Source organism: Chrysoperla carnea, chromosome 1, assembly GCF_905475395.1.
Source record: "Chrysoperla carnea chromosome 1, inChrCarn1.1, whole genome shotgun sequence".
Lineage (NCBI taxonomy): Eukaryota > Metazoa > Arthropoda > Insecta > Neuroptera > Chrysopidae > Chrysoperla > Chrysoperla carnea.
In genome coordinates, this window is record NC_058337.1 from 123,775,079 (window position 1) to 123,789,399 (window position 14,321).

The 14,321-nt window shown below is 30.7% G+C and overlaps 1 protein-coding gene across 1 annotated transcript in view; it reads left to right on the forward strand.

Annotated features, from left to right (window-relative positions):
• Window positions 1-14,321, forward strand: part of LOC123294174 — a 185,840-nt gene that overhangs the window by 89,335 nt on the left and 82,184 nt on the right. Inside the window, exons 4-5 of the mRNA XM_044875283.1 lie at window positions 4,279-4,530; window positions 12,887-13,134. Of these exons, the coding sequence (XP_044731218.1) occupies window positions 4,279-4,530; window positions 12,887-13,134 (500 nt within the window). The remainder of the gene's footprint in view (window positions 1-4,278; window positions 4,531-12,886; window positions 13,135-14,321) is intronic.

Below are 14,321 nucleotides of genomic sequence, written 5' to 3' on the forward strand. Positions count from 1 at the left end.
ACTCTTTGTACCCCCCCCCCCTTTCTCTCTCTCGAAAATAGCCACTTTGCTATATATATGTGCTATGAGAGAAAATGCTCCACATCGACTCGGAAGCTCATTTACTATGCAACAGAAAGTTAGTGTTCAGGTATTTTTTTAACATGCCATATCCTAGAATAAAGTTTCCATGATGATGGCAACATACATTGCTCTAGCAAGGATTAAATCAAAGTAGAATTCTAACGTATTTGTATCGGTCATATGAACTGACAATTGGAACCTACCATAGCTTTAAACGATTGTATCCTCGGAACGATTTAATTGAAAGATGTCACTACTTTTTCGGTCCTTAAGTTCAAGCTCAGAACGACTAGTCACTGTAGTTGAACGAACTAAGAGGAATAAAAAAAAGATTATACTGTTTTTTAAAGTTTATAGCTTAACAAAGTAGATTTTATAGTTACATAACGTCATTGTAATTACATTTAAATTTGTATAATTACGATTTTTAAAAAACGGAGATAGAGAATCAACTTTTAAAGCTCTTGGATTATATTAACTTTATTTTTGTTTCTATATTTTCACACAAACATAATATTATTTACCAGATAAATAAACTCTCATACCAATTGACTGAACTTTAACTATTAGGTTAAAATGTCTCTGAATACGGCAGTTTTACTACTAAATGAATAACATAGAAAGAACTAAATAATTATGTAATATGTTGCTGCTTTATGTCTTTTTATTTAATATATTTTACTATTAATTCATATTTATGGGAGAGAATGGTGGCTTGGATCACAATTACATTTTTTAAAATAATACATCTTATAAAATGTATAGTTTTGAGAATTTAATTATTAAACAGCTATTGATAAATATTAAACAGCTATATTATACTTATTTTATTAATTCGTAATCCATATTTCATGTACATAATGTACCGTGGATTACCCTCACTAGGGAGTACCACGATGAAAAGAGGGCGTCTTTTCAACATGTAACTTTTACACTCCTCTTCAGTGGGCCAGGTGTAATGTGCTCGAAATATGAAGTTTAATTGGAAATTCGCTGCTCTAATTACAGTTTCAACTTACTTTTTGAGTTACTCAGTGTGGATAGTACTTCTCTCTTTTTCAATTGTACTACACCAATCAAAAGTAAAGGACAAAATAATTATAACATTAAATATCTATATTCATTGATCAATGGTACAGTACGTTATTTTAATTAAGGTAAATGACAGTGTGTTTTTTCTAGCTTTATTCCTGCAACATTTTACATTATATTTGAAACTGAAATATAGTATTACAAAATATATATAAAAACAGTGATTAAGGTAAATGTGATTTAAACCACAAAACAGAAAGGTCAACGTATATATAAATAAAGAGTAAAGTCAAAATTTGTTGCTTTTTGCACAAAAAATTTTTAATTTCGGGTTTACTTGCAAGGAAAAGCACACAGACAGTCTTTCTTTAGGTTGTTTAAATTCTGGAAAGTATACGTTGCTTTCATATTGCTTTTGATAACTGGGAGCTGCGGATCCGCCAACTGACTTTAATAATTCGTACTTATTAAAACAGGAAGTTTTCCGTAGTTCCAATTCAGACTACCATGTGGCAATTCTTGAACTTACCAGTTGAAGACCAATAAGAATATTCAAATTCAAATTAGATTAAACCCCGCCACCTAGCGATAAAAATTCGTACTAATTAAAACAGGAAGTGGCTCCGTTTTCAGCAGTTTTATTTAAACTACCAGATTAAATACCATTTACAATCCCTCAGAGTAAAGTGTAAAGATGAAATGTTGATGAGAACACATGTCTGGTGCAACCAGTTAGGCTGACCCATGGTACATTATGTATATAATTGAAACAGTGATCATAGGGACCCAAGGTAAAGCAACTTACCCTAGACGATATAATCTTTCAAAGCTTTTATTAAATGTTGGAAATTTATCTACTTTTAAAAATAAATTTAATATAATGTTAATTATAAGAATTCCTTAGATAGATTATGATGATACATTTTGTGTGGGTAAAATAGATATTTGTAATAATATCTTCTATGTCTGAATAGTTTTGTAAAAGAAATGTAGACCAAACCATTTGGTAAAATGATATTATTTTGAAGATTTACTCGTTGAAAATATGTTAACATTTTCTTTGAAATTATTCTTTAGTATTTACCTAATCTTATAACAGAAGATCCTCATTTTATCGTCCCCCTCTTAGTACTTACATCAAACATTCCTGTGAAGTATTTTATATTAAACCGTTGTAGTTGGTGTTCCTTCAAAATGCCTTTTCTGTTATTCTCCAGCCAATAAGGAAAAATTTTTCGATTTTTCGTAATTTTATTAAGAGGTACGTACCCCTTTAAAAAAATCGAAAAAATCAAAAAAAAACTGTGTGTGTCCTATTTCGGTTAAACTCAATTTATAAGGTTATTTTAACCCAAAATATTCAAAAATCGGATCCATTTGCTCATTGGAAGCGTCGTTTCGGAGAAAATCCCTCTTAGTGTGGAATTTGTGATGATATTTCAAAACCTACCCATACAATGATTGAATAAATACAATTTTTGAATTTTTTGGGTCAAAATTACCTTATAAACTGAGTTTTATCGATATCGGAGACAAAAAAAAATTTTCGATTTTTCGTAATTTTTTTTAAGGGTCCTATTTCGGTTAAACTCAATTTATAAGGTTATTTTAACCCAAAATATTTGAGAATCGGGTCCATTTGCTCATTGGAAGCGTCATTTCTGAGTAAATCCCGCTTAGTGTGGAATTTGGGATGATATTTTAAAACCTACCCATACAATGATCGAATAAATACTTTGGCTCAAAATTAACTTATAAACTGAGCTTTATCGCTATCGGAGACAAAAAGAATATTTTCGATTTTTCGTAATTTTCTTAAGGAGTAATTTTCCAATAAATCCAATAAAAATGATTTGTTTTTCTATACTTTGTTCAAATTGAATGAATATTCGCACAAAAAACTGCTATGAATTTCTGTCTAAGCTTCGGTTTACAAACAAATGTTGGCGTATTAATAAATAACTACTTTATAATTTAAACCGTTCATCTAATGTTTGTCTGTTTGTCAGTTTGTCACTTGATAGAATTGGAGTGAGGTTTTAATCGAACCTAAAAACGATAGAATTCGATGCCGGTATAAGATGTGTGCCTTTGAAACTAACATTTTTTGTTTGATACATTTTCCTCAATTAAATTTATTTATCGAGTTTCAAGTCAAATTAAAAAAGACTACTTTCAATTTATTGACTATTATATATATATTAAAACTCAAAATATCCGTTGTATTATCCGTATTTCAAATATACAAACAAAACACTCTTTTTATAGTCAGACTAGACGTTTTTACTTCAAAACTAATGTTTATTATATACAAAAATAACAGTAAAATTGCTTTATTGTCCTTTTTAAGTTTATTTTATTTCATTTATATTACAACAATTTTATTTAAAACAACAGTAATGTTTATATTTGTCAACACATAAGTCGATACAATTTAGCCATTTCTCATTACAATTTGAATAACTAACTACTTTCACCCCCCACTCTCATCCCTACTATATTTTACATCAAATACATCTCATCTCTATCTCTATATATTATAAATGCGAAAGTAAGCATGTTTGTTTGTTTGTTTGTTATTCTTTCACGCTTAAACTAGGAAGTGGTTTTTAATGCAACTGTAAAGCAATATAGCTGATATATCAGAATAACACATGAACTATAATTTATAAAGATATATTTTTCAAAAAATAAAAAAATGTAATTTGACATTTGAAATTACCATAAATTACAGATTTCTGTAAAAATAGTCAATATAAAATATTTCAAGGCCATCTTCTCTGGTATACTCAATGAATAATTAAAATTATACATTTAAAAAAATAATATATTTTACCTGTGTAAAACAATCCCCACCATTATTTCGAGTTTTATAGAAAAGGGATAAGCGGGAGCAATCTTTATCAATCTTTACTTTTAAACCCAGCGAAGCGGATGGGTATCACTGTAGTGAAATACATAAAACAGAGCAACCAACTATTAAACAATTTATAAAGTTCTTTCATTGAATAAAAGTATTTATCTTTTTAATTTAAATTTATTCAAATTTAAAACTGTGTATATTTTTTCTCTTTAAAGTTTTCTAATTAAATGTTCTTTTAATTTTCAATATAAAGTTTGTTTTAGTTGCTTTTGTAATCGATAACATTGGAAAATTTGTTTCTTTGTTCTATTAAAATATAGATATGGAAGTCCACATCATAGTCGATCACAGTCTGTTAAAACACCTGGCCGATCTTCAGGTGGTCGACCCAATTATTTATGTTTACCACAACAAAGATCACGTGTTGCATCAATGCCAAATACTGGTGTTGAAGAAGAATATTATCGGTTACGACATTTTAGTATAACTGGTAAAGGTGTTGTGAATCGGGGTGATTCTTTGAAAAGTCGTCGATCACGAAGTAATAATAGTGTGGCAAGCAGTAATTCAAGGTATGTATATCACATAGTAAGTAGAGTGGTAGTCTCGGCTTAACCAATCAGCTCTCGCGTTATGAGCATTTTATTTTTCAAATGGTATATGTGGTTGAAACTTTTAACTTTTATTTCTATCTTCATAAAATTTAACAATTTTCGAATTTGAATTTTCCTGATTTTTACAATCTACAGTTTTTTTAAATTTTTTCTTTTCCCTCAGAACCGGCTAGTAAGCGAGCTTCTTAAGGCGTCTTAACTTGCTTTGACTACTGGTTGGGAGGTTACGGGTTCGAATCCAGACAGCGGCAGTATGAAAAAAAAGTTAATGAGGCGGTAAATTGATCACACGGTCGTCGCTTGGATAAGAACGAAGTAACCGACCCCACCTACATCATTAAAATTAATTGTATATTCTGATGTAGTTGAAGAAGTATTTAAAGATTTAAAGTAATGATGTGAGTGGCCTCTGTTATAGCCGTGGTATGAGAAACGGAGGTTAAACCCCATTATTATTATATTATTATATAAGTCGTACTCAGTAAATTAAAGAAAAATTTTCAGAGAAATATGTTGAAATTAGTGAAAAAGAATTTAATTATTGAAAATATTTCTCTGCTCTAATATTTTCTCTATCAAAAAAAATTCATAGAAAATTATATGGATGTTATGATTTACTAAGTTAGAGCATATTTAACGCGAGAAATATTAGACGCATGTGCAGAACGCTTGATCAACTCTCTCATCACGCGACTAAAGATAATCAAACGATTGACGCGAGTGCTGACGGGTTAAATATGTCACTATAATGTATGAAAAACATAGCCACCAAGTAAAATTTTTTTTAGATTGCCCAACAATATCGTGATATATAGGGTACCTGTTGGAGAAAACCAAGTTCATGCAAAAGACTCAATGAATATAGCAGTATTTCTGCTTTCTATGCTTTTTTTTTTTTAATAATACAGCTTACAGACAAAGAAACGAATATTTTAAGATAATAATACAACCAGACAAACGTTGTCACAATCAATACGACAATATTTTTAAAAACTCAATTTGTATTCATTAAACATGGTGCATTTATCTTTAAATCTAAAGAAGAAAGTTGTTTTTCTCTCAACTTTCCTGAAATTTCTTTTATAGACATCGATTCCGTAGCCATAAAAACAAACAGTTGTCTGCAAGAAAATCTATAATCCTTTTTTCATCTTCCAACTTTTTTATTAGTAATTTGTTCAAAAGAATTATAAAAAGAAATGTATTTAAGAAAAAAATAATAAACTTACTACTATATCTACCATTTAATATCCTCTGTAAGACTAAATGAATACCTAAAGATATAAAAAAATAATAATTACTGATCCTCGTTGAACGTAAAAATACTGTATTTATTTATTGATGAATACTTAGAAGCAGATCTAGAGCTGTAAAGTCCTATAAAAAGGGTTAATACAGTGTCCGTAAAAACTAAACTTGTGTTCTTTGCTTCCTAAAATATCTAAAATACTTTATGTCATCAGTTGCTGTGATATAAAGGGTCATCTGCGATTGTCCCAAGAAAATCCTTGATCGACTTAATATTATCTTTAAATATCGTGTAACTTAGTAAACAACATCCATCATGGGCATAACGAAGGCAGGTGGGTGCAACCTTGTCTCCAGGGCTTGAAGTTACTATTAATTTGGTTGAATAACTCGTCTTTCTGACTCGCCCCGCCCTCTTAACCAAAAATACATAATACATCGTGTTTTTTAAGGCGGACGCTGTCTTTTCAAACTTTTACTTAGATAGCACTCATTACGTTTTTATTAAGTTGTCAAGTGAAATGTACAAAATTTAAAAATCCCTCGCCAAATACAGTTTTTTCCTTGTAGCGCTCTCCAAACTAAGCCGATTATTTCTTGAAACATAACTAAGAACACTCTCCAATAAATTAGCTTTCAAACAAACAAAAATAAAAATTCTGTTTCCGGTTCATACGTTCTGACAAAGACAAACAGACACCAATAGCGGTCAAACTTATAATACTCGTCTTTTTGCGCCGTGAATTAAAAATAGATTATTAATCTATGGGATGACAAATTTAGCAGGTACTTTAAAAAGGGCGAAACATCTTAGGTAATTTCGGCCATTCCGATATACAATTGCAAGGTTTTTAAAAGTACTACGCTAGAAAAAGTACCATTAAAATCACGGTGTATGAAGTAATATTATTCGAAAATTGCTAAAGTTTGGCCCGCAATCAACTGTACTTTAAAACACAGAATAAGTCAGAATAAAGACTACAATTTCGCAGTAGAACTGTTATAATTATACTTTCAATATGTTTTTCTGTTGAGTTTTAAATTAAGTAAATATTCACAGTACCTAGCTAAACAAAGATGGGACCATAAAGCACATCTTCAATAATAAATAGTTTGCTTTTTCTCTCTTAACTTGTAAAAAGCGCCTACTGTCTTGAAGAAAGTTAAAAAAAAAATTCCTTCATCGTAACGATTCAATAAAGCTGTACTTGATTGCCTTTGTCCTTTGAACTTGTTTATAACCAAAAAAAAAAAAGCTCACGTCTCCTGTACCATGTCGTTTTGATACACACTAATAAATTCTTTTAATCTTTTTTTATGAATTTCATACAGCATAAACTTTCTAAAAAAATGTATGACAAAGTGAAGCAGAAGTTACTTTATATCATAAAAATTTCAATGGATAATTTGTAAAGAAAAATTAAACATAATGAAAAAGCCAGATGTATCTAAAAAAATATTTTCTCACAAAGTGACGTGCGAACAACCGTATATACATACCTGCCATGTCGATGTCGGTTGATATAGGTGGTAAAAGGTATATCAACATCATTGCAGGTTCAATACAGATTGCCTGTATAATGTAACTAGCTGTTAAACCCGCTTCGCTGGGTTGTTTTTGCACATTTAAATATCAAAATTGTTAAATGAAAGACTTTTTTTTTAATTCTCTCTGTGTGTACGGAACAGTAAGATTTTTTTGGCCGATCCCAATATTATGTCTACACTCTCTGTGTGTACGGAAAAGTAAGGGAAAGATCGATAGAAACCCATGGAACATTCCAGAATATTCGAGAAAGTTCTAGAAAATTCGATAGAAATCCATAGAACATTCCAGAATGTTCGAGAAAATTCTAGAAAATTCGATAGAAATCCATAGAACATTCCAGAATGTTCGAGAAAATTCTAGAAAATTCGACAGAAACCCATGGAACATTCCAGATTGTTCGAGAAAGTTTGATAAAATTCAATAAAAATCCATACAACATTCGAGAATATTCGAGAAAGTTCTAGAAAATTCGATAAAAATCCATAGAACATTCCAGAATGTTCGAGAAAAATCGAAAGACATTTGCGCCAGTAGCGCCATCTAGTGAAAATTGTACTATTGACAGTGGAGCCTATTGTACTATTAGAACTATTTTTTGAATCTATTTTCTATGAATTCCTAGATCATTTTTAATTCCACCCCCACCAAACTCCCTTATTCACAATGGGAGCCTAAGGGCTACCCAATGACATAATCCCCTACCGAAGGTCAATGGTTAGTTTTAGGGAAAATCGGGGACATACAAACAAACACTCTCTTTTTATATATATAGATTGAGTATTCATAACCATATATTTTTTTCCAGTCCAAATAAAAATATATTTTATATATTTAAACGAGCAATTCTTGTATATACATATTTGAAATCTCGGAAACGACTCAAACTTATTTCATATTTAGTAAAAAAAGTTTAGTAAAAATAAATTGGCAGTACATAGTCGGTGTGGTACTGAAGTGTGAGTGCGACCCCTGTAAACCACACGACTAACTTTCTAGAAGGGGAAAAAACATTAAAAAAAAGGTCTTGTTAGCCTTCATAGATTATTCTTCGAACATGTACGCCAGCTTATGCTGGAACGATCATTATCTGCATAGATAAATGATATGTTTTATCCACTTTTTTCAGATTCTGTTTATTCAGTTTTTTCCAGTTTTTTTATTACCATTAAAAAACGGCTCAACTAATTCTGATGATATCGCTTCCAGTTCTTATATACGGCATTACGCGTCGAATAAGCCCAGTCACGTGTGTGTTAATGTCATAACTGATTCGCGGAATAATCGAGGCGAAAGAATCCGAACGAACATACGCACATACGTATACAAACACACACATTGAAAAGATTTGATTCAGATATTGCGGCCTTGAAACCGCGGAAATATGTAAAACTGGAGTTTTTCGAAATCAGCCCCATTACAATAACTTCCTCTGGGAATCTTTCAAAATGAGATAACGAAAAAGACAATTAGACTTAATTATGCCACCAAATAAAGAGCTTCTAGATCGGTTTTTACCTTGAAAGTAAAAATCGTTTTCCTGAAAGAAAATTTGTACTCTTTGCTTTTTTTCTTTTTCTATAATATAAAATTATTTCTGATATCAATTACATTTCGATTATCAAAATGAAAACGGGTATAAAGTAGAATATATTTTCGATAGGTTGACCCTACATGGGTTTAATACGCTGGGTTTCTGTTTTGTTTTTTATTGCCAAAAATACAATGTCTTTGAATAGAACTGTGATAACCAACTTAAACCCAGTAGACGTTGTATAAATAGATGAATGTTGCAACATCATAGTAATTGACAACAATACTGTTCAGATGTTTGAATGCACTAACTAATAAAAAATAGGAAACTCTTTTAAGGTTGTCTCGATACGGTCATAGTATTAGAAAATTATAAATATACTTATGAAGGATATTATAATAAAATTACCATAAAAATTTGAAGTCAATTGACCGTCTCTAACTCGGCATAAACTGAATTAAAGCTCGGATCATAGTATTTTTTCAAAAAAGAAATGACTATGAGGGTATTTCTATGTGATATGTTTATGAATACCATCCCATTTTCTATCATCTATAGAGTTAATCAGATACTTTAACTATGAGAAAAATATCTTATCAGGTAGACGTAACTATCATATCGTGTACTATCTTTTTATTTATTTATTGAAATTATACTGAAGTTTTTCTAATGTCTTTTTCTATATAGATTTACTTTTAAAGATTTTCTCTTAAGATAAATGCAATGTTTTCTTATTCATGGATAAAATATCTTAAGTACTTATTTCTTGAATGCTTTTAAATCATTTTAATTACCTATTGAAATGGAAAAATTTTTATATATTATATTTAATCTTCTTGAAAAATAAAATGAATTAAATTAAGAGTCTTTCAATCGTCGTAAATTCTAGAACTGAAAACTACGTTTTTAAATGATACAAAAGATGGCAAAAAAATCTGTTAAATCGTTATTTTTTTAAGTAAACGTGACTGAGAATTATCGGGGTAAGCTATAAATGTTATTGGTTGGGATGGTATCAATTGAGTGGCATTCAGAACAAAGTCCAGATACATTTTTCGGACTAAAGGCTAGTATATATATTCTATTTTTGCATAGCTATTTTTGCAAATCCTTCAAACCCGGCTAAAGCATTTGATCCTACTATTACGATTTTCTACTTATGTTGTCTCATTGTTTCCTTTAATGGAAATCAATTTCGATTTTTACCACAATTTCTGTATCAATTTTTTTATCATATAAACACACTAGCAGATACCTGCCGCTTTGCTGGGCTATTTCTTCTTTTAAAACAAAGACTATTACGTTATAGCTCTCACTTATCGTCCCTTTTGTTCACAATTTTGTGGATTTTAATTTTTTTGAAAATGTTTTGTAATTTTCTATAGGTCTACTCATTAAATTAACTTGATTTTTATACTTTTTGGATCAAAATTACCCCATTCCCTGAGTTTCATCAAATTCCAAAACGAAAATTATTTTGTGTTTTTCCCGATTTTTTCAAAAGGGTACACCTTAAAAAAATTGCAAAAAATCGAGAAATTTTGTTTATCTCCAATTTCGATAAAACTCAGTATATAAGGTAATTTTGATCCAAAAAGTACAAAAATCGGGTGCATTTGATGACTGGTCGATTATTTTTTGAGATACGGACTAAAATCGATCCAAATATTGCGATATCTCAGAAACTCTGCATCCAATCATTAAATTAACCTGGTTTTTATACTTTTTGAATCAAAATAATCCTATCCTTCGAATTTCATCAAATTCCAAAATGAAATTTTTTAACGCAACAATACTAATTACGATTAGCTAATTCATACTGATGATGACTACATGATAGTCGAAATACGTACTTATATAATACAAAAAATGGATCTTGGAAATTGGGGAAAAAGTTTAAATTTATATTTCGAAATATCTTTACAAGAGTTTTGATTTATTATCTTTAATAATATTTGTATCCTATATTGAACACAACAACTTCTGTGGACTGGTAGTTAATTTAAACCAAAATATGTGAAAAATTTATAAAATTTGTGATTTGTTAAGTGGCTGCACTGTATCATGTTGTGTTAACGAATTGTATGAGTGTAAATTTTATGGTTACGTAAACGTTTTGATACAACATGAATATACGTTTATTTAACATAAATACTTATCTACGAAAAGAAGCAGAGGGAGACTAAGTCTCCACAAAAGCCATGGGCCTACTAGGCCTGTAGTGCTGCTATATATATATATATATTGAACACAACTAGAAAATTCTAACATCCAACTATGCGTCCTTTCATCGAATTATAAATGACTAAATAGTACGCCAATATTCTTTGATCAAAAAAGGGCGACCCCCTTACACTCATAAAGTTTATTTCCATTACCTGCTAGAAACTTCAAAACACGGTGTTTTTTTATTATTATCCACTACCAAAGAAAACACTATTTTGTCTGTTTTTTCCACGTAACTATAAATTAAATATTAATATGTTATAATAAAGTGTAGCACACAAATTCAGGAAAAACATAAAAGTCCGTTTACTCAGATTACTTTACCATGCATATTATATTTGAATAATCTATGATTGGCTGTCTCTGTATAGGGTGTAGAGATTCCACAAACAATAAGCGAGAATAATAAGGTCAATCATACAATTTATATTCAAATATCTAGATTGTCTGGAAATTACCACATGAATGGGGATCTTGTTTGTAATATGAACATGGAACACATCATACAGAAGATAATATCACTTATGTTTGAAGTTACTACACTCACCCAAAATTTGACTTTACAGGGTGGTCCAAGTTATAACTACAGCATTTTGTTTTCAATACGTTTAGAGACGAGAAAGTTTCCTTTTCTATAGATACAGAGTATTTTTAGTGTATATTGGCAAAACATCTGTTTAAAATAATTTAAAATTTGACTGTATGAGCTAAGAATCCTTCATGAAGGCTTATGATAAAAAAGTACGAAAATCAGCTCTAAGCGAGAAATCTCCAACTTGTTTTATTGCAATAATGTTAATGCAATGCCTTGCTTGGGGTATTGTGTGCCAAATCCTTTTGAGAGTATTTGACATCTATTTGACCCCTTGGTATGCCGCGTTCCCTTTATATATTGCTTAGAAAATACAATCGCTTAGAATCGCTCTGCCCGATAAAACTTTTTGTTTTCTAATGCTAACTAGTGGCAGAGTCACACCTTAAGCATTTCATAATTCCCTCCTTTTCTACGATTACTGTCTTTTGTTTTACGTACCATTTTCGAGACTTACCCTGACTGCGTATTTTCCAGTCATTATTCCTATGTTAGTGCATACAAAATATATCATGTGCCAACACTTTCATAATTCTGACCAATCTTTCTCCAAATTTTTCTCCACACTAGCTTTTGCAGTTTTTTTTTTTTACTTTGACAAACGCTGAGAGAGACTAATCTGTCAGTTCAGGTCCATAAAAGGTTGTTGTTTCGCTATGGGAATGGTGTCCGAAAATTCTAATTAAGTACCAGAATAATTTGAAGTTGATTCATCGTCTCTAACTCGGAATAAACTTAATTAAAGTTCGGCTAATTAACATGGAGAGCAAAAGAGAGCAAAATAGACGTGGTGATATTTTTTTTCAATTCTCCTACTTTTTTCAGTCGAGAAATAGCTGAGAAGACAATGATTTTTACATACTTTGACTCTCGAAATCTATTTAAACGGCCAAAATTTCTGCAATTTCGGGATCTCAAGCTAACATTATTCTGAGTATGTGAAAAAACTAGGTGAAGTATGTCCACAAATGAATTCAGGCTGGTAATACTATAAAAACATTTGAATCCATATTATGCGAAGCATGAAATGACCAACCTATGCAAAGCACTTCCATAACACAAATTTATTATAGTTATGGAAATTTAAATCCTTTTTTCTTATGAATTTTTTTATAGTTGAACATAATATTTATTATATACTAACATATTTTATTATCTATCTTTATAGTACAGAACATTTACAAACACAACCGGGTCCAGCATCTTATCCAGGCTCTGCACGTACATCAGTGTCATCGCGTGAATCATCAAATGCGTCACAAACTGGTGGTCTATTAGTTACATCTGGTCCATCGACAAATGCTGGTGTACAATTGTACCGTGTAGCAATGCTTGGAGCATCCAGTGTGGGTAAATCAAGTTTGGTTAGTCAATTTATGACATCGGAATATTTACATGCATATGATACCAGTATAGGTGAGTTCTAATATTATCCGATTTTTATCTTCTCTTCTTTTTCTCTTTTTATCGTCATTTATCATTTTCTTTTTGCAAATAAAACGAGACTAATACTTGTGTATAAAGTCAGCGTAATACTTTTGGTATTTTTATAAACATTCCAAGAAACCCTGTAAGTCAATCCTAGTAGTTCAGTTGGCTAAAGCGTAACTAATTTCGTGAAGGAGTTATAGTCTGCCTCTCAAAACATATAAGGTATCACAATAGTATATGGCCTAAGTGTGTCTCTCGTGAGTAATCAATACAACCTAACCTGTAGATTTGATTACTTCTGCCCGAAATCAATATAAAAAATACTGTCAAATTGGCTTAAAAGAGAGTATGATTTTAGTTTTGTCTTTCTGATCAAGAAACAAGAAACGGGCAATTTGTTCTCATATTCAATGGAATAGCAGTTCGTTGTCTGATACTCGGAATATTGCAATGGAATGTTTTACTACGGGTACGCCGTTTTGTTTCAAGAAAATGGATATTCTTCTACTTTTAGCCATCGATGTAACCAAAAAATTGCCGAGCACCGTAAGTGAGATGTGCTAAATTCGAGAAAGCTTATTCAATAGGTCCCATTGTCGGTGTTGTTGGGTTATCCAAGAACTACATTTACACAAACTTTTCACTTATGGGTTCATCCCATCACAATATACGCTGACTTTATACCTATTATCTATAAACCATCAATTTGAAAGTAAAAAGTATGCATTTGGCTTTAACCAAAGCTTTAACGTGTTATATTTGTAGGGAAAGATGTAGATATTTTATTTAAGTAAGGTTAAATAATTCAATTAGTAGTTAACACTCACTCAGAAGTTAGATACGTTATCCTATGTTGAAAACCAATTGAGTAAAACAAAATGTTTGCTTTGTGACATTTTCATTTTACAGCAAAATTCGTTATTTTCCGCGATATAGATTCCATTTCGTTCAGAAAAACCTTGTTCCGAATACCAGATCATTAGTCCTCGTTGACCAGGCTGCAGTCTTCATATGAAGTTAATGAAGTTTTGAGCTATGATTAGTCTTCATGATTTCGGTCACATTTTTGTGGATGAGGCCTCAAAATACACTAATATCAAACTTATTTTCAAAAATATTAAATCGGTTTTATGCGAATTTCATTAGACGTATAAATTTGTTTGTAAAACAAA